The sequence below is a fragment of the Sciurus vulgaris genome, assembly GCF_902686455.1.
Source record: "Sciurus vulgaris genome assembly, chromosome: 4".
NCBI classification, from domain to species: domain Eukaryota; kingdom Metazoa; phylum Chordata; class Mammalia; order Rodentia; family Sciuridae; genus Sciurus; species Sciurus vulgaris.
This window is the reverse complement of record NC_136464.1, coordinates 5605797-5626608: the sequence shown is the minus strand read 5'-3', so window position 1 is coordinate 5626608 and position 20812 is coordinate 5605797. Positions and strand designations below refer to the sequence as shown.

The 20812-nt window shown below is 49.1% G+C and overlaps 1 protein-coding gene across 1 annotated transcript in view; it reads left to right on the top strand.

Moving 5' to 3' along the window:
- Positions 1–20812, top strand: part of DOCK1 (dedicator of cytokinesis 1) — a 490559-nt gene that overhangs the window by 46682 nt on the left and 423065 nt on the right. Inside the window, 8 exon segments of the mRNA XM_079137291.1 lie at positions 1050–1133; positions 6426–6466; positions 9367–9422; positions 13208–13304; positions 15467–15615; positions 18036–18171; positions 19065–19222; positions 20406–20487. Of these exon segments, the coding sequence (XP_078993417.1) occupies positions 1050–1133; positions 6426–6466; positions 9367–9422; positions 13208–13304; positions 15467–15615; positions 18036–18171; positions 19065–19222; positions 20406–20487 (803 nt within the window).

Here is a 20812-nt window from a genome sequence, read left to right as displayed (position 1 = left end):
TCCCAGAACCGCTGAGGACAGGAGGGGTTGCACTCCACTGCTTGATTGCTTAGTGACTTAGCCAAGAGCAGGGCGACCCTTGGGCAAACAGGACCAGCTAGCTGTACGTCAGGACAAACTTTGGGGTTTCCGACATTCTTGGGTATCACCGTCACTTTCAAGGACTTCTTCCTTTGGCGTGTTGTGGCGCAGGGCCGGTGCACAGGTACTCAAGCCCTCAGTGAGTCCTTCTTCATGTGGGTCGCATTTTTGTCTTTTGTGGTTGTGACGTTGCTATTGGCTTAGTATCAGTATTGGTTATATGGTAATTTTATCAGTTTGGTTTACAAAGGGTATTTAGTCTAGGTGCAAGTGAGTCATAGGAAATTTTTTAAAAGATTATTAATGGAAAAAAAAAGACTGCATATGAAGTCACAAAGTGCTGTTTAAACTGGCCTCAATTCTCTTATTTTAAACATTCACTGACGTGGAATATTATTCAGGCATAAAAAGGAATGAAGTCCTGATACAAGATACAACCTGGGGCATCCTTGAGAACATCACACCAAGTGACAGCAGTCAGACTTAAAGGGCAGATGCTGATTCCACTTGAGAGCTGTCAGATTCATAGGGATCCAAAGTAGATTAGGGGTCGCCAGACTGGGGAGGGAGTTGTGGGGGCTTCCATTGAATGGACACGGAGTGTCTGGAGGGATGGAAGCATTTTGGAAACAGGTAGGGGTGATGGTTGTACAACATTGTGAGCATACCTAATGTCACTGGACCCTGCACTTAGCAACGGTTCAAGAGGCAAATTTTGCATCATATACACTTTGCCCGGTTAAAAAAAATACATCCCAGTTGTGTGATATTGTAGGAGTTAGGGATGTCTGGACGCCATGGCCTTGGCCTTCGTGTCCCGAGGAAGGGGCCGCTTTTGTGGGTGTCAGAGAGGATGAGGTGAAGATGGTGACTCAGTCTGACAAGCCAACAGCATTAAAAGCAAGCGCAAAAAACCTGGCGCAGTCGACCTCTCCCTCCATTAATGTGTCTCCCTCTTTTCTCAACAGCGTTTTATAACTACGACGCCAGAGGAGCAGACGAGCTTTCTCTGCAAATCGGAGACACGGTGCACATCTTGGAAACGTATGAAGGTGTGTTAATTTGGTGTCTTTGCTCCTGTTGTTTTGGCAGTTGGAATACTTTTTCAGAGTCCCTGTGGCCCAAAACGGGTGTCACCATGTTCTGTTTTTGTGATCGTTTTCTTGCAGGTGGCTGCTGTTGGGCTGAAGGTATCGGGGTAGCTCTCCTTTATTTAATAAGACTTGAAGATCAACCTAAAACTAAAAATCCCTATTTTTAACATCTATAAAACCCTCGTTGGCTCCTTATTTTGCAAGTGGATGTAAATCTTAACTGTTAATAACCGACCACTTGATTAAGAAATAGCTTTAAGGTATCTTAGTTTTTGGTCTGTTGCTTTGATGTGTTTGGTGCGGATCCTGGGGCTGGTTAGTGCTGTCACTTTGTTTTGTTAATGGCATGTCTCAGAGGAGTCGCAGTTGCCATTTCTCATTTCCTTTCCTTTTCTTTTTATCTGTGACCCCCATTTTCTTAGGGGTGAGCAGATTGTCACAGCTATGTGGGATGCAGTCCAATGAAGCAGTTGTTATAGTTATTCAATAAAGGCACTATTGGTCACGATGGCTTTCCAGTGTCCTTGTTATTTTTCAGGCAGTTGGTTTTCATATTTAGTGTTTTGCGAATTATTTGAGCAGACCATCTTTTTTTCTATGTAGTACTTATCATTGCATGGAGGGGAAGAGGTGATGGGCTTGCCATTTTATTTATTTTCTGCAGTGCTGGGCATGGAACCCAGGGCTTCACACACATAGGCAAACACTCTACCACTGAGCCACACCCCCAGCCCTGGCTTGATTTTTTTAGCCACTGCTCCAATCTGGATATTAAGATTGTGTTTTCCTGTTGTTGGGTTCATTTTCTGCTTGAAGGGGTGATTCCCATACAGCATGCGAATAAAAAGAACTGATTAAGATGGATCATTTAAATAACCAAATTGCTTTTAGACCAGCTTTAGCTAAACCCTTCCAAATGGGAGAGGGAATCGCAGACATCCCATAGCAATCAACAAATTGAACATCCAGCTCCATCTTCACAATCCACTTTGCACAAGGATGAGCTGTGCTCAGCTCCTGTGTACCAGGTGAGCAGCGCCTGGCTCAGGTGTCCTTGGGGACCTCTGAGAAGCACAGATGCATTAAAATATGCATGTCTCTGACTTTCGCTCTTTTTCCCTTCTGATGCATGCTAACTTAAAACTTTATTCCGTTTGCACGTCTCACCCTAAAAAGTCCTATCTCAATTCTTTTTTTGTTTGTTTTGCTTCAGCGGCGTTTGCTGGGAAACAGTTGTAGCTCTACAAAGCAGAGCTGTTCCTCAAGTGAACCAGTAGTCGTGAAGGGCACCGGCTGCTTGTGTCCAATGTTGACAGCTGACAGTTGGATTTCCTTATCTATTCTCGGTACATATTGCCTGTGGCTTAGAGGAAACAGAGAAATTAAGTAGAGGTTAAGGATCAACCCTTTCATCTCAGACACTTTTCCGATCTGAAGGAAAATGCTCTGGTATCTTCTTTATTTTTGCCGCTGGTCAGTTGAACTTGAAATCCTGGGTAATAAACACTGGGCGGTGACATCATTCCTGAATAGTTAACGATTTCCCCGGAGCCCCGGATGTGGGGACTATAGTCTTGTTCCTTGCTTGGGAAGAAGAATGCACTCTTTAAACAGGGCCCTCCTTAGATGTCAGCAGTCCCCTGTGATGTACTTCCAAATAATCTGAGAGTGGCCCTGGACTGTTTGTCCGACACCTTGAGGGGTCTTCACTGAGCCTTCTTTTCAGGCTGGACTAGCCCTCAAATTAAAACATTTCATTCTTTGTAAAGACTCCAACATGAAGTGAATCTCCCTTCCTTGACAGCTGACATTTCGGTTTTAACCAGTCTGATCAGAGAGATCCATTTAGGGAATTAGTTCCAAATTTGGGACCCTTGGGGACATTGTCCAGCGGAAGTGGACTGATCACCTCTGTCGTTTTCCTCGCCTGCTCTTGACGTTGCTTCATGGTCGTCTGAGAGCTTGTTCTCCCCGTCCCCACTTCTACTCCAAGAAAAATTTTCTGCCTTCCACCTCAACTTCTCTTTTCTCTGCGATCCTTTCAGGGAGTGGCCAGGCTTGTTCCAGGGACGTAACTTCAGATGGTCACCCCCACAGGGGCTTGCTTTCCCCGATCACTCTTTACTAAATAAGGTTCAGAGAGCACATTCACCTTCACATGGTGGTTAATTGCTCTAGGCCTCGCCTAGAGCAAAGACAGACACCCGCCAGGCCCTTGTGGGGTGGGAAGAGCTTTGGGGGGCCCTTGGCTGCAGGCTCCTGCCCTCAGGCAGCGCCCAGGGACAACCTGATGGGAGAAGCCAGGATGAGCCCAGGTGTTTAAGTGACTCTGGTATGACCCTGACTGCTCATTTTCACGAGGTGTCCAGGGACTGAATGCCTTACTGGGGGAGGCTGTACTTAAAGATTAGGAAATTGTCCTTTTGGTTCAGCCACGACATTAAATTTTTAAAAGTATTAATGACTGTTATATTTTATTCCAAAATTACCTGCTCTTTTCCTGTGCTGGACTGTGGCCTCCCTGAGTTCAGGCACTGGGTCTTGCCCTGGTTTGCCCGTCTCTTGGGCGGGTCTCTTGTTGCCTCCGTGGAGCCTGCAAGCCCTGTGACTCCTGCTGGCCGAGAGTCGCCCACCCCAGCCTCCTCCCGCTTTGCGAGCAGCTGGTCACATATTGCATCCCCTCGTTCTCCAGGAGACATTCTCTCCCTTTCGGACTGAACACTGTCTTGCAGCCTGGTCTGTGGTTTGGCCCCTGCCTGTCTGAGGGTCCTTCTGGGTGTGAGCTCAAGGTGGGGGAAAGGTGGGGGTCCCTCTGTTGCTGTGTTTGTGCACCTAGGAAACTTCTGGCACACAGTTCAGTTAGATGAAGGAATAATGCTTGCAAAAACCTGGGGAAGAGAACTGTAGGTGTGCACTTTGCATAGAAAGCCCATTTAAAAGAAAAGTAGCATCTGTTGACCTTAAGCACGGTCCCTCCTTGTCCCCACAGTTTGCTCCCCCAAGAGACAGTTCTGCTGTTTGAAGTGGACTCCTGTTTACGCGTGTTCTTGCCCCTGTTTACGCGTGTTCTTGCCCGTTGGGGTGTGTGTTTGAGGTGATGAACGGGGCTTCAGCTCTCCTTCTGCCTCTAGAAGGGACTCCGCTCCTCCCTCTGCAGCTCCAGCTGCTTCACTGTGGGCCTCGTGTTTGCAAACACCCTCCCAGTCTCGGGGCTGGCTGATTGTCACACTGCCCGTGCCCTGGGTCCTGAGCCTTGAACGTACCCTGTCGGTCCCACTGTGCCTCGGTGTGCTGATGTCTTTGGGCTTGTTCTCTGGAGGTGGTTGCTGGCCTCTGGCCATGGGGACTGTCCCTTTGTGTGCACCGGGCCTGCTGCTCCCTTGCTGGCAGCTGTGGTCCACACTCCCTGCTGTGTTCCTGTTCTTACCCCTCTTGGTAACTATGTAGCAGTGCGTTGTTTTTATTTCTTTTCTTTTTAAAAAAAATTTATATTTTTAATTTTTTTGGCACTAGGGATTGAACCCAGGGGCGCTCAACCACTGAGACACATCTCCAGCCCTTTTTATTTTTTATTTTGAGACAGGATCTTGCTAAGTTGCTTAGGGCCTCCGTAAGTTGCTGAGGCTGGCCTTGAACTTGTGTTCCTTCTGCCTCAGCCTCCTAAGCTGCCCGGATTGTAGGCATGCACCACGGCACCTGGCTTGAGTTTTCCTTTCTTAGTGGGCTTGAGCCTCTCTCACCTGTGTAAGTCTTTAGGTTTCTTCTTTTATACATCGTTTCTACAGTTTGCTCTTATTTTTATTTGGTTGCTGCTTTTGTCTCTCCTGTGTGAAATTTCCTTATCCTTATTAATCCTTCGTCAGTTACAGAATACAATGGGCGTATTAGTGCTGAAATGCAGGAGGGACGTAAGAATAGGGTAAAAGACAGCCCTTTAAATCCCGAGCAGATACGGCTCTTGAACTGCTCATTAGGTTCACCGCCCCTCCTGTACTTGGCTGTCTGTGGACACTGTCACAGGTGGTGTGGACTCAGGGCTGGCATATCTGAAACCTCTGGACCCTGTTGTGGCCATCAGGAGGTAACCTTCAGACTTGTGCCCGATGTCTGGACATCCCTCTCTGCAGCACCCCTGCTCAGTCTGGGGCTTCCTGTCTCTTCTTCATGTTCTGCTCATCTTGAAACCTTCATGGCTGGGTCCTAACCTCCTTCCCCCACAGTTGTTAAAACTGCTTCTTTTTGAGATGGGCGATGTGCCCTTCCCAGTCTGAGCTTCCTCTCTCGTGACGTGTGCATGTCCTTGACATCTGGGTTTGACATGTTGATAATGTATGCAACTCGGTGGGACTTTACCCCCTGCACATTTTCCAGTATTCTCTGCCACTCTCCAAAGAGGTCCTTTGGCTCCGTGTGGTGGGGTTGGGTTTGTTTCTGGGTTTTGATTTTCTTTCCAGAGGTAAGGTTGCCTGGAGGGATTGCAGACCGTTTGGGTAAGAAAATGCCCACCCGACGTCAGGGTGTGGTATAGTGGTCAGGAGACTGGTCACTGGCCGTGGGCCCCTGTCATTTGCAGGGACACACTGGTCACTCAGCCTGCTGGGAGGTGCCGGGTGGGGTCAGGTCTGTCTGCTGTTGGAGTGAGTCCATTCAGTGTTTGATGTAAACAGTCCTGGATGGTCCTTCCTCCTGCTGTTTTCCCTTGTTTACTTTCTCTCCCGCATGGGGGCAGGGAAATCCAGTCCAAGGAAACCCCCAGGGGGTAGGTGGGCCTCTGCTGGGCCCCTGCTTCCTGCTGCAGACTGCCTGGCCACAGAAGTGCTTTGTGGGATCATAGCTGCCCCAGGCAAGGCTCCTTCCGAGGAGAGGGGGAAGTTGGTTCTCAATAGGTTTTCTGTGCAGGGCAGCTTTTGATGATCTGAGGATGCTGGTACGTGCACTTGGACATACCCTGATCCAAGGCAGGCAGTGGGAGGGGGCCGGAGCATACACAAGGAGCCTACTAGGGACCGGTGACTGAAAGACAGCTTCCTCTGGGAAGGGGCTTCTTACTTTCAGCTTGCTGCCCCAGGGCCAGGTGAGGCGCGTGGAGGTGAAGCACCTGCTGGAGGGTCAGCGCCAGAGGTGCCCTGCTGCCTGCCAGACCTGGGGCCTGAGCATTGCTGGATTCTGGGCTGACACCCCACAGGGAGGCTCCACAGCTGCAGCCCCGTGGGTCCTCTTTTCACTAATGCTTAACTCTTGTTTGTTTAGGGTGGTACCGAGGCCACACCCTGAGGAGGAAGTCCAAGAAGGTAAGTCCTTTGCAGTAAAGGAGAGTGCGGCCTGGGAGGAGATCGGTTCCAGCCCCTCGGTCGCGGTCTCCCTTTCTGACTTTAAAAAGTACATGGGTTTAAAATACATGAATGGCTTCCTTCTGAACGGTATGTGGACGGAGAAATGGCCGCTTCCTTTCCCGGGGGAGTAGTTGCTGGGTGGGACACGGTTGGCCTGTTGTCCTTAAGGTAGAAAGAACCCTCTGGTCGTGGTTGACGTTTCAGGATGTGCAGTCCAGGGAACGCGCTGAGAGAGAGACAGCGCTGCGGCGGCTCCCAGCCTCACTACCCTTGACGAGGGAATAGCCTTGGAAGCCCAGGCTTTCTCCTTTCCCTCTTGCATTTGATGATTTTTATATCATTCAGGTTGAGTAACAAAAAACTGCTTTTCTAGGGCAGTTTGCATGCATGATTCTTGGAATATCTGAAACTCAAACACGTAATTAGACCTCTGATTGCTGTGGCGGGCACTCCCGTCCGCGATCCACGTGGCTTTGACATTCTTAGCTTTGCAAAACCTAATTATGGCTCTTGGGTTTTACCCTCTGATGCTATGATTTTGAAGCTCTGTCCCTTCTAAGCTATAGGTAGGCCGCCCATGCTGGCCTGTATGTCTTAAGGTCTAGTTACGTTTGACAGATGGTTCCTGTTACTCCCTGAAGTTTGCCTCCCTTGTCTCCATGTTGGGCTGGGCTTTTTTTCCACTGTGATCCGAGGCTCTAACAAGTTCTGCTCTGTCTTCCTGGAGGCCTGAGCCAGGCTGTGCTGACCACCTCTGAGCTCTGTGGGGACCGTGAAGCTGCTTGTCCACAGTCACTTGGAGGGGTGCAGGTGGTCCCCAGGGCGGCCTTCTTCTGGCACCAGGTTCTAAGGGAGTGCATAGGAGTCGTGCTTAGCCGAACCTGCAAATTGGGAGGACCTCCCCACTCGGCCCTGCTGGGTGCAGACCGGGCTGTGCATCTCTGCATCTGGTGTCCTGCCGCCTCAGAGTTTGGAACAGACAGATTTCAACCAGGCAGGTGGAAGAGTCTCCAAGGAAAGTTCTCTTTTCTTGTCAGTTTCTCTTCTTTTTCGATGGAGGGTGTGTTCTTGCAGAGGGAACCCCGAGTTTCTTCAGGAGTACCATGGTTGAAGATGGTCATAAGGAAGACACTAGGATTGGGGACCTACCCCCCTCCCCTGCTTTTCTCCCACAAGGCCGATGCTATGGCTTCCTGTGCTGCCCAGGGGCTCTTCCCTTTCCTTGGCACTTGGCTTTTGGTATCACCTCCCCAGTTTTGGATTTCCCCTGTTCTCCTGGTGCCTCCTGAAGCAGAGTATTCCTACGCAGTGGAGCTGGGGCGGGCATGGGTACTTTCTCATCTGAAACCCTCAGTGGCAGAGGAGGACAAGGAAGCCTTGCAGAGCTTGTAGTTCTGCCTTGTTCCCAGAGTGGGGTCGGGATGTGACCCTTAGAAGTCTTGACTCCCCGTGTTCTGCAGGTGTCCTCTGCAGAAGCGTTTGCAGGTGCGAGGCGGTCGGGGCCAGGCCCAGGTGCCCTCCACAGAGTTGCTCATTGCCAGCCTCCAGGTGTGCCCGGGCTCATCTGGCTGTTTCCCTTCCTGTCTTCACGATTCTGCCTGGGTTTGCTGAGGTCCGGGGATCCCTGCCCTGGCACCTGGCAGTACTGGAGGTGGCTTCTCTGCTTTCTTACCCCCATTAGAGCACGTTGGCATCATGGAAAGATGTGCCATGTGCACCTTTGGACCATCCTGGAACTTAGAGGTGTCTGGGATACTTGGGACCTGGCCGGCTTGAGCTGTGTTGGGTCTCTTGGTCTTCCTTGATGCTCAGCCTTTGACTTCCAGCCTGACTCCTTTGCTCTTGTGATAACATTTCCTTGTATTCAGTCCAGCCACTTGCCTTCCTAGGCAGAGGAGTGGGGAACCTTGTGCCCATTAGCCCCATTCAGAGAGGCCTGTTAGCCCTCTCTGTGCCCCATGCCCTTCTGATCAAAATTGCCAGTCTGGATCTCGTGTAGATTCTTTGGGGGCAGATACAAGGAGGACCCAGTGGGAAACCTCTGTTCCTGCCACAGGGCACTGACTGGGTTTCTGCTGTGAGCTCCAGATCTCATGCAGGAAGTGCTTGCTGGCTTGTGCTGCCCGAGACCCCAGCCCCGTGGCCCTCCAGCAAGGGTCAGGAAGCAGGACCACAGCTCTTGCTAAAACTCCTCCTGGCTCTTCACAGACTGTCTGACCCCAAGTGCCTGTTAAGAAACCGCCTCCCTCGGGCACGGTCCTGTCAGTTGTGTGTGCGTGGCGCTTTGGAGATGCAGGGTGCTATGTAACATGAACTAGTGCGCTTCCCCAGCAGCTGTGCAGGTGGGGCAAAGCTCATTTCACCTCCCTTTATTTTACCAATGATTCCTCTGTTTGGAGATTTTTGAGAAAATTCCCATGGATGTAGGACAGGGGTCAGTGTATAAGTGGGAAGCCATGATATGAACCACCTTCTGAGGATAATCTTATTTTGAAAGAGAATCTTCCTAAACTATCATCCCGAGTTGGCCTTTGATTTGCCTGTGTCAGGATCAGCAGTGGAAAAGGTGGCGACTCACGGAGGAAATGAGAAGTTTCTTGTGTCGGGGGAATTTTTCCTTTGCAAACACATTTTCTCTGTTTTCTTCTAAGACATCTGCAGACTCTTTGAAATACAAGCTGATTGAGTTGCTGTTGTTTACACTTCTGTTCCCTCTGATGTGCTGTGTGTAAGGCTTAGCGTAAGACTTGCAAAGTTAATGGCGATCCAGCTACCTGAACCGCCACCTTCTTGAGGGCTGTGGTTTGATTTGCATTCAGTGTTCATATTGGTAATAACATTTTTTTTTTTTCTCCAAGGGTATATTTCCTGCTTCATATATTCATCTTAAAGAAGCAATAGTTGAAGGAAAAGGGTGAGTTTCTTCTTGATGTTTAAATGAAGAATTACAGTGATCACATGTGGTATAGCTGCTGAATGTTGGGCTGGTTGGCACTGGGGGGTAAGACCACGGGCATGATTGACTTCAGTGGTTCAGGAGTTGGGGTCCTAAAGGGAGCCCATGATTCAGAATGGTGTGCCGTATTGCTTTGCGCCCTGAGGTCACCAGTGCAAATGCAGTCCTTCTCCTTGAACTGGTGCCCTGCTTCCCTGTGAGCTACCCCACTTGGCAAAGACTCCACAGCCCTGCCCCCTACCCCTCAGTTCTGAGTCCATTTTTTTCTGGATTAGCATGCTGTAATACAAATGGAGTTTAGGGGTTAGCAGCAGTTGTTAAATTGGGACACGTATGAATCTGCACTTCATCTCATTGTGATGTGTGTTTCCTGGAGGTCGTCAAACTGATGCATATGATCATTAGAGGAACATTTATGGCGCAGGAGCCCATTCGGCAGGAATGGCAAATGAATAGCCAGGTGTGAGTTCGGAAGAAGGAACATTAAAATGTTTTCTTTTTTTGGTCTCTGCTACATCTTCACACTCAGTTAAATATGTAAATTATAAAATTACTAATCATATGATTACTGCATAATGACATCTCTTTGGCTGATTACAAAATTGCCTTTCCAAGCACTGTACTTTTAACATATGAAAGGGCTGTTCGGGTTCTCTAGTTCCATGATGCATAATTAAAATGAAGAAAATAATTTAGAGGCATGAATGGTGATGACCTGCAATAGGGAGTTTTTTTTTTTTTTTTCTTTTTTTAAAGAGAGATAAAATGTTTTGTATGCAAAGTTCTAAGGGGAAGGAAAAGAAAGTTCCAAAATTGTTATTCTCTTGCAGAAATAACTGAATAATGTGGGCATTTAATGTATTTTATACCTGTGTTGAATCCTTATCGACTTGATAGATTAATCTTTTTTCAAAGTATTCTGATGCATATGGAAGAATACATGTGAGATGTAATTATGAATCACTCTAATAAAGTGATCAGTCATTGCCTCGATTCTCACTGAGGGGGCCCTGTCCTCCCAGGCCGGCAGGCAGGCAGGCAGGCAGGGACACAGCGGTTCCTGTTCCCCGGTCTTCTGCTCTCAGGTGCTCTAGTGGGGTCAGCAGATGGACCTGAGAGGTGAGTGGAGTGCCAGACCATTGTCCTGCTGATGCTCAGCTTCTGGACACTCTGTGTTCCTGGCCTGCCAGGCTGCCCAGCTGTTCCCTCCTACCGAGGGCCTTGTGCCCTTGGGCTTGATGGGATGGCACCTCCTTTCCTCCTGAAGCTGTAGACATCCACCCTTTTTTCTATGCTTCCCTCCTCTTTCCTGTGCGGGCCACTCTTGCCCCACCAGTGCCCACCGCTGCCCACTGCTGTCCCCCTGTGCTCTGCAAGTTCGTGCTGCGGTCCCTCCTGCAGGTTCTTCTCCGAGGTTCTCCATGTTATGTTTGGTTTCTGGCACAGTCCCCTCTGGCTCTGCCTCTACTGAGCTCTCCTGCTTGGTCTCTCTCTTCTCTCGGACACAGGCCTTCTTTTGCTTTTGGACATCCCAAATGACTGACATATGCCTGCTGCCACTAATTCTGTATTTGTTTCCCCCCATAAAAAAGTGCTTCTCACTGTCCTCTCCCTTTGTACTGACATGGGACCTGTGCACCCTTGTTTCCAGGCCAGGAGTCACCTCCAGCATTGGACACCATGGCCACCACTCCATGTAATGCCCCATGGTGGTGCTGATGCCCGCCTGGCCACTTTCTTTGCTGCCCTGACCTGCTCCCAGCCCTTCTTCCCTGCCCATGGCTGTCCAGTGCTGTCCTTGGCCTTCTGTGACTTTTCTGTTGATTCTTGCTTGTGACATAGCCTCGTGCCCTCACACCTAGTTCGTCTGGCTCAGGTTGGGACCTCCCTGCCTGTCCTTTCTCTTGACATCTGGCTTATTATGCAAGAACAAGTGACCAAGAAGAATCACCACCATTGGCTTATTTTAAAAATTAAAAAAAAAACTTTAATTGACAAAAATTGCACATATTTATGGTGTACAACATGGTGTTTTGAAATATGTATATGTGATGTCAGTCCGATTAACATGCACTACCTCCCTTTCTTATTTATTTGTGGTGAGAAGACCTTAGAACTGCTCTTTGGGTCGTTTTCCAGCGTAGGATGTGTCCTTGCTGACTGTAATCACTGGGTTGTGTGGTAGAGCTCTCGAACGTACTCCTCACTCCACCGGAAGCCTGTGGCCCTTCGCCAGCGCACCCTCCCTCCCCTGCTGGTGGTCCATTCGCCCTCACTGGTGCTCTGCCTTGACCTCTCCCTCGGTTTGACCTTGCCCTCCAGGCAGCCTTGTTAGGGATGTGCATCCTGATGCTGTTGGTTCCTGATCCCTGGCAGGCACAGCAAGGTCAAGTACATCAGTGCCAGCTGGTGTGGTGGTCCAATGGGACAGATCGGGCATGTGGAAAGGAGGAAGGAAGCAGGGACCAGAACTGAGTCTGGGACTTGGTGCATGGATTAGGCCCTGGCCACAAGGACGTGGTCGATGTGGCTGAGCAGTATGCTTCTAGTAGTGTGAGAAGAGCCCCCAGACTCTGGGTCCGCAGTGGACACCCCTGTGTTGCCTGTGTGCACAGTGGAGCAGGGGCACTTCCCCCGCAGGCCGAGTGAATGATGCTGTAGACCCTCGAGAAACACATACGTATCAAGCTCCCGGGGCGCTTGGTGACAGGCTCAGTGGCCAGTCACATCTCAGTGGATGCCGGCGATGTCCTGCCAGGGGAAGTCCTTGGCTACCATGTCGTGTGGTGGGGTGCCTGGCTCACAGCTCCCCTCTTGTGCATTGGGCCTGGGCCTCCCCATGAGGACAGCCTTCCTTTAGGACTCACTGTGTCTTGCTTTGGGAGACCCCACCGTTGATAAGTCATTCACTGTATGCTGAACCCAGTTGTGAGCCAAAGTTGGGGCCTGTCCACAGGCCTGGGCCAACGTAATCAAGGACGCAGGGGACCTGTGGCAGTGCCCCCGACCTTCCCCCGACCCACTTATGGTCTGCTCAGGACACACAGTGTGCCCGTGGGGCCTGGTAGCCTAATGCAGAAGCCGCAGCTTCCGTCGCACCCAGTCCCAGTCTGTGGGCGTAGTGCCAGTTCTGAGCGCTGCCCAGAAAACAAAGGCCACTCTGGTCCCCAGGAGAATGCAGAGGTGGGTGGAGCTGAGGCCGGCCGAGCGTGCCGCTGGGGTGCAGGGCAAAGGTAGGAGGCTCCTCGGGCTCCGTACGGGAGGGGTGCCCGGACACGCAAGGACTGCGACCTCACGTGTCACCCAGGACAGCCACTTCCTGCACATCACACGAGTCTTACCAGGATGGAAATGTGAAAAGACCCTAACCCAAAGTGCACGCTAGTGCCCCACAGACGGGCGGTAACTTACCGCATCTCCAAGACAGACGGGGACCTGTGTTGTGAGTGTGCTTTCCATTTCCGGATCCCCAAGTTCTGAAGTCTTAATGGAGGTGACTGGCGTTCTTCATCTTGCCTTGACGTGCGACACGGCTGACATGCAGAATAGGTGGACATTCTCAGGCTCCGTACAAATGATGCGTGTCGTTTTTGTGTGTATTTATTCGTGTGAACGGTCTTGCCTGTGTGTTCCTTTCTATTTGCTTACATGTTGAACACTGGCCGAGACTGGGAATGGTCAGGTGCCGTGGGCAGCGGACAACGCAGCACTGGAATCAGCCTCTTTTCCTTCTTTCATCCCAGGCAACATGAAACGGTCATCCCGGGTGACCTCCCGCTCATTCAGGAGGTCACCACAACGCTTCGCGAGTGGTCCACCATCTGGAGGCAGCTCTACGTGGTGAGAAGATGTGACTTTCAAACTTAAAAATGGATAGTGGTGTTTCTGGACCTCGCTGTACTGTGAGATGCTTTCCCCCCACAGGGAAAGCCCCCTTGTCTGACCACTATTGGGACCCGAGTTCCCTTTGACCTGTTCCCTTTGAGTCAGGGCTGGAGGAGTCCTGCTGCCCCCTCCCCCCAACGTGCAAAAGGGATCTGGTTGCCTTCAGGCCCCTGGACTAGGCAATTTGCATAGATGTTGCCTCAGAGAGTTTTGGTTTTGATCAAGAAAACGAAAATCTTTTAAGCAGAAATAGGTGCCTTTTTATGGAGGTGGTGGAGGGGGACTGGAGGTGGTGCCTCTTATTGGTTCCGATTTAGCCGTATTTTGGCAGCGCAGGGAAATGTTTTGCATTCCGTCTGGGTGTGTGGTTGTCCAGTTCTCCTGACGCAGGAGAAGCCTTATTAATGCAGAGAGGTCGGAGCTCAGGCGTCTTCTATTTCATATTCCCTCAGGCCCTTTCTTTGCACATAAATTCATATTTGCAGAAGATTGGCTTTTGTTAAGCCTGTATTTCTATTCGGAGTGTTGATTTCTCATATGCTAATGTTATTACCGCCAAGCAAGGGCTCTGGGAGGAAGTCAGTGCGTTAATGTCTCGGGAACATAGAAAACTTCCTAAAGTCCCACAGCTGCTCCTTGGGCAGCTTGTTGTTCTTGATTATATAGTGGTTTCCTATAAATGCACTGTAATAAGCAGTTGTAGTAATTGTTCATCAAATGTACTCAAAAACCTAAAAGCGTAAAGTTAGCCATGAATATTTTGTGTAAATCTGAGCAATTTCATAGTCAGTGTTTCATGTTCAACTTAGCAATTTTTAAACGAAAATATGGCAACAAAATAAACAGGAGTCGATGCTGCCTTGTGCTTGATGGACGTGGTTCTCGTCTTTCAGCCCCTCAGCAGGCCTTGCTGACCAGCACCTTGGTATTCTTTTACAAATCTAGAGTTTGCCTCTGGTGGACTCGCATTGTTTGGTTTGTGCAAAGCCACGTCAAAGAGGCTTATACTATTTTTATATGCATTTTTCTCTTCTCTGTGATTGTGGACAAGTCAGCAAATTATTTAGGATTTCAGAGAGTTGAGATGGCTTTACACAAATGGACAGGAGAAGTAGTCAGAAGGAAGGGAACATGGTTTTGCAATAAATCATAAATTTCGACTATTCAGTTTTCATTTAAAAATTGAAATTAGATAATATGAAGAATAGCTCATGAGATGTAAGATAGCTCATTAGGGTGCTATGGGTCGGGTGGGTGGGTGGTGGGGCTCTTAGAACTTCTTAGAAAGTAGGTTGAATACTAGAAACAGGATGAGTGGTTCAGGTAAGTAAAGATGTCATTTTAAAACACGAGTTATGTCCACATTTTATTTTTTCAAAATGACTGTGGTGATTGAAATATTAGATTAGGTCCCACCTAGATTTCTTTCCATGAAAAGAACTGCTGGGTCATTTTTCCTGTGGGTAATCCCTAATCCCCTTGATGAATTGTAATCCTACAGTTGCAAATGTTGCTTTTTTTTTTTTTGTACCATTAATCCTGAAAGAATACCTAGGAAGAGGTAAGAAGTATGAGTTTTGTGTCCTATTTGCATCTTCCTTTCAGCAAAGTGCTCTCTGAGAGCTTGTGAATGAGATTCGATGTCTTGCAGAAGCATCTGTATGTGTGTGCTGTGCACTAGGGGTCCAGTGTGACTCAGCTGATGGGCAGGCCTGGGCTTCCAGTTCCCCAGGGTGCCGCGAAGGGCCCAGGGTGCAGGGCATCTCGAAGAGTGTGGGCCAGGGTCATTCAGAGGGAGCTTTATGCGTCAGCCCCGTGGTAGAGGCTCAAGGTCATAGTCCAGTTCCTGCTGTGCTAGCCTCTTGACCCGTGGTACCTACTCAGGAAGGTCGGGTGAGGCCGTGGAGACCGTGCATCCCCTCTTAGTCTTTTAACATTTGATTTCTCATAGGGAACAAATTCTATATAATGTGCTCCATTTCATGCTAAAAACACTTTTTAATTTAACATTAGTAGATCCCATGCTATATTTGAAGAAAATTTCATTCAATATGATCTCCACAATGTTATTTTATACCCAAAATGTTACAGTTCAACCTTATTCTTTCCCCACGTAGCAAGATAACAGGGAGATGTTTCGCAGCGTTCGGCACATGATCTATGACCTTATTGAGTGGCGATCACAGATTCTGTCTGGAACTCTGCCCCAGGATGAGCTCAAAGAACTGAAGAAGAAGGTCACTGCCAAAATTGATTATGGAAACAGGTTTGTTTGTTTCAGAGATGATTTTATGCTTAAATTACCCAATATAATAGCATAACCGTAAGCCTTGAGAACATCAAAATTACATTTTATCATGAAGCAAAATTTCTAACATCTGAATCATGACATGATTTTCATTTAGAAAAGAATGAGGTATTTCCTATTGGATTCTGAAAATCAGTAGTGTGTTGAGTCATCCTTGAAGGCTGTTCTTGCCTTTGTCCAACTGGTGGGGCAAAGAAGCCTGGGGCTGGGCAGCCTGTCCTTGTCATTGTTCTGGAGGGACCTAGAGCGATTTCCTCCAACAAGCAACTTGTACTCTTGGCTCAGTATTTGATGCCAGGGAACCTCATGCAATAAGAAGCACCTGTGCCCTTGAGTTCTGGGGGCAGGGACTGACGTCAGCTCCTTGTTCCCTGGGTGAGCTTGTCTGCTTTCACAGATGGCAGCGGAATCCTGCTGAGTTTGAATTCAGGGGACACAGAGTTGCTTCCTATACGTGTGGCTCTTGTGGGAGTTCCCGTCTCCGCCAGGCACACATGAACGGCTTTAGCAGTGGCTGCTCGGTACCCCAGAGAGCACTGCTGTTGGTAGCACGAGCCCTCAGCTGCTGCCAGGTGAAGAGCGGCTGCTCTGGTGCAGAGTCCCAGCTGTGGCTCCCTAGGTACTTGCTGCTGGACAGGGTACTAATTTCCCAGCGCTCCTGTCTCTGAGGCGGGTCTGATCTGGTCTTCTGGCAGGGCAGGACTTAGGTGAGGACTGCATGGCAGGCTATTCTCGGCAGGCTGGCCCAGGGCCTGAGCCTTCCACCCTTCTCGTTGGGCCTAAATCTGTGTGACCTGCAGGACCCTTGACTGGGCCTGCAGAACCAGGGCTGTGTGGCTGCTCTAGCAGGAGAAGTGACCTTGCTCGCACAGCATTGACCAGGTCCACACAGCTGACCCCACCCACCCCCACGAGCATTGACTCCACCCACGGCTCTGACCAGCCCACGATAGCACTGACCCCACCCAAGCCTGGCCTCCTAGCCGGCAGGGTCAGGGCTGGGATTAGTAGTCATATTTGGGAGGGATAGGCTTTACCTCATTAGTGAAGCATATTAAAAAGAGCCAATGAGACTTGACAAGGCTTTAAAATGTTTTTGCTCCTTGCAATACTAAGGCTAATTTCCTGCTGTGCAAAAACTTGTGATTGTTTATTTAAAAGCCTGCTGACCCTCACACCACTGTCAGGCCCAGTCAATCCTGTTTCCCCAACAGTAGAACTTACTCAATAGATAGGAAAAGGGAAGAATGAGGCTTTGGCAGTTGCCTTGCAGACAGTGCAGTGGCCCAGCGTGACACCAAGAACTGAACACACATGACCCGTCCTGACTCGCCTCAGCTTTAAGGCCTGTGACCTCAAGAGAAGCCCGGGTTAATTTGTCTGTGGAGCGTTTACTGGTGGAGCAGCTTCCCTTTTGAACTTGTAACCCATAAAGATGTTCTCAGACTGTAGCTTACCCTTCTTTCAGAAGGCTCCCTTAGCTTTGTCATGTGGTATACAGAAGGAACTTGCTGCTCTAGACCTGTTAAAGGAGGACTCCATCCCAGTGGCCAAGCATGAGGAGATACAGCTCATTTCCCGCCCGAAGACTTGCATGTCTCAGGGCAAAGAACGCTAGAACACGCCGCCTGAGCACACCTCTTTTGATTTCTTTCGTGATGTAAAATCGCCTTTGTTTTATTCTTTGAGGTAAAATCTTTGGTAACTATCACCCAACAGTTTTGTTGGATTTGGGGAATCAGAGAGCATATTGCCAAAAAATACTTCCAGATAGAGGGGACAGATTTGCTAGCCAGATGTTGCTTGTGTTTTAAGTTGGTCACTATGGACGTTACTATGGATAACATCCATATGTTCCATGTTCAAACAGTGTATTGGAAATCTTCCGGTGGCTTCACGTAGGGATTAGATCTGACTCTAGGCAGAAGGAAGGTCTCGCTGTGACCCTGCCTGGGATAGTGGCCAGTAAGTTGTGTGGTGGGTGTGTCTCTGCTACCCTCCCTCCCCAAACCAACGGTGCTGTCACAACTGCCAGCTTAGTGTTCGGGTACACGATCCGCACATTAGTACGTGCACACGTGTAACTAGTGTGCTTTGACTGCCCATGCTGTCCACAGTCACTGGGAACACACATTCACTTGGACTTTGTGAATCTATAAAATTTATCACCGAAAGACCATCACTGTTGCAGTGTTAGTACAACTGAAGGAATTTCTAAAAGCCCTCAGGTGGCATATTTAAGAAAGTGACCTTACGGAATTATGCGTCCTAATAATTGTGGGTGAACCCAACTTTCTGTGATGTTTTCATCTGCTCAGTGCCCGGGGCTGGAGTTGTGCCAGGGAATTCAAGTCCCTTCTGCATTCTTGTTTTTCTAGGATTCTCGATTTGGACCTGGTGGTTAGAGATGAAGATGGGAACATTTTAGATCCAGAACTAACAAGCACAATTAGTCTCTTCCGCGCTCACGAGATAGCTTCTAAACAAGTGGAGGAAAGACTACAGGAGGAAAAAGTAAGTCTGTGCTTCTGTGTTTGCCATTCCACGAGGGCAGCGTTTCTCAGCCAGAGCTGCCGCTGTCGTAAGATATCAAGGGAGCCCAGCCTTGGCTCTGAAGACCCTAAAGTGGAGCAGCGTCTCAGCTTGGGTCCCACAGGATGAAAGGGCTGGCTCCTGGGCAGGTGTGGTGCAGAGGGCAGGGGGGCGCAGAGGGCAGGGGGGCGTTGCACGCCTGCAAAGTGTGCACGGCATCGCGCTGCACCAGAGACCATGGGGCCAGGCGGCCTTGACCGGGTGGTCATCTATCAGACGGGAGATGGTACTGTTTGATGCTGCATCTGATTCCCGCTTCCTCTCTGACAATGGTAGGGGCGTGACATGGTAGCTTGACGAGGGCAGGAACACAAGTCTGGTGACTATTTCATCTCTGTCCTGCGATGGTCTCACGTATGTGGTAGATATTCAGAAGCTGATGTTTTGATTTGCCATCTGTTAATTTGGCAAGTATTCATTGGGCATCTAGTATGTGCTGGACACCAAGGATGTGATGAAGGATAGCAAGAAACGTCCCAGGAGTGTTTATTCTCATGAGGGAAACAAATTAGAGCACGCAACTACACCTGTGCTCATCATTGCTGGTCATTGATTGGCTACAGGAAAATTCTGTCTCTGAAAATACTCGGCGTATCAATGTGAGGTTGTGGCGGTTGCATAGGGTGTCTTTTTCTGAACCCGTAGAGCCGTGGTTTAGAACTTGCGGTGAGGACAGGGAAGAGAGGGCGTGAGTGGCTTAGTTGACTTACGCCCACTTCTGCACCTGTTTCCATGCTATAGGGGATTAAAAAAAAAAGCCAGGGTTATTGATGAATGTTGCCTATGTTGACTTTCTGCTTTCTTTCCTTTTACAGTCTCAGAAGCAGAACATGGATATTAACAGACAAGCTAAGTTTGCTGCCACCCCTTCTCTGGCTCTCTTTGTTAACCTCAAAAATGTGGTTTGTAAAATAGGAGAAGATGCTGAAGTCCTGATGTCTCTCTATGACCCTGTGGAGTCCCAGTTCATCAGGTGGGTCTCCCCCAGTTGCAGACTGTCCTGCGTGAAGAAGGTGGTGTCAACCACCCAGCGGCCCGGGCTTGCTGAGCACTCGTGAGCAGGCGTGCTGCCGGCCTGACCCCAGGCAGCCACACGCAGTGCCTTTCCTGGGTGGTGTGAGGGCAGCCCAGTTGGGCTCTGGGCCCGGCGGGTCTTCTTGCGTGTGTGCTGCTGTGGTGTGCTGTGTGCTGCTTGTGGAGGGGCAGCAATTTCCTGGGTTACTCTGACGTTGGGTTAATTTGCTGGGTTACTCTGACGTTGTTATTTACAGCAATTTCCGGAGCATGGGAAGGTGACGAGGACTCAGCTGAAGGCTGAAGTGGCACTTCGTTTCCTACACTGCTATCACCGAACTTTGTATTTCCAGACCCCCAAAGGTCACTTTTCTCATTTTCAAACCTTTGGGCTCGGAATGTCATTTCTGTGACTTCTGTCCTGTTGCAGTTTCTCCAAGCCGAGTGACTGGAGTGCAGAGTCCAGATCAGCACCTGCTGTGCTGACTCACCATTAGCATCTGTGCAGTGAAAACATTGTAAATCAGCTTTTCTTGCTTGGCTCATGGTGTAACTTCCTCTCTGTCCAGATGGAAAAATTAGGACTGAACTCTGGAAGTATGTGTGTCTGTGTGTTAAATCTCCAGTGTTTTCACTTGTACTATTGAGAATGGAAAAATGTGGTGTGTGACTGAAACAGAGCAAATGGGTGACTTATCCTCACATCTGATGGAGTTTATTTCTTCTTGATGTAGGGCAGTTTGTATTTTATAGCACTTTTGATTTGTTGCATGTATGCCACGTGTATGTGTGTACATAAGTACCTCTGTGTGTGTGCACGTGTGCATGTATGTATACACACATCATGTTGAACTTTATGCTTGTGCCATTCTCAGTTGACAAGTAGGCTTTGCAGATTATAAACTTTGAAATGCCATTTGCAATGGTTCCATTACATTGAGCCCTAGATGCCTGAAACTCAGCCGTCCATGGTGGTTTGCGGTCTGTGTCTGCTGCTGGGTTACTCTGACGTTGTTATTTACAGACTCATGGTTGCTCTATCGTGGACATTCAGGGTACTAATTATGAGTCAGTGTGGTTGTCCATTTGGAACCCTGCTATGTTTGGAAAATTAATTGGCTTTTATTTCTTCTTTTTTCAAGTGAGAACTATCTGGTCCGCTGGTCAAGTTCGGGATTACCTAAAGACATAGACAGATTGCATAACCTGCGAGCCGTGTTCACTGTAAGTGTGCTGCTGGTGTTCAATGGCATCCCTCACTGTCCTCATGGCTGTTCTTAGTGACTTTCTTCTGACTCTACTGCACTGGCACGGGGGTCCCAGGGGTCGCCTGGAATACACGTTAATCTAGGATGCCTAACGTGCCTTCTGGAACCTTCTGAGTCTCCAGCTCCTCTTCCAGTCACTGTGACAAAGATTTGCCCCATTGCTGTGGAGCATGTCTCTTAAACTTCTATCCTAAGCTCACTTAACAGAAACTGGCTGTTTTTATTCAGTCACTCTTCGTCTCGGGACTGCCACTGCAGTGCTGGGTGCTGTTCCTGGAAGG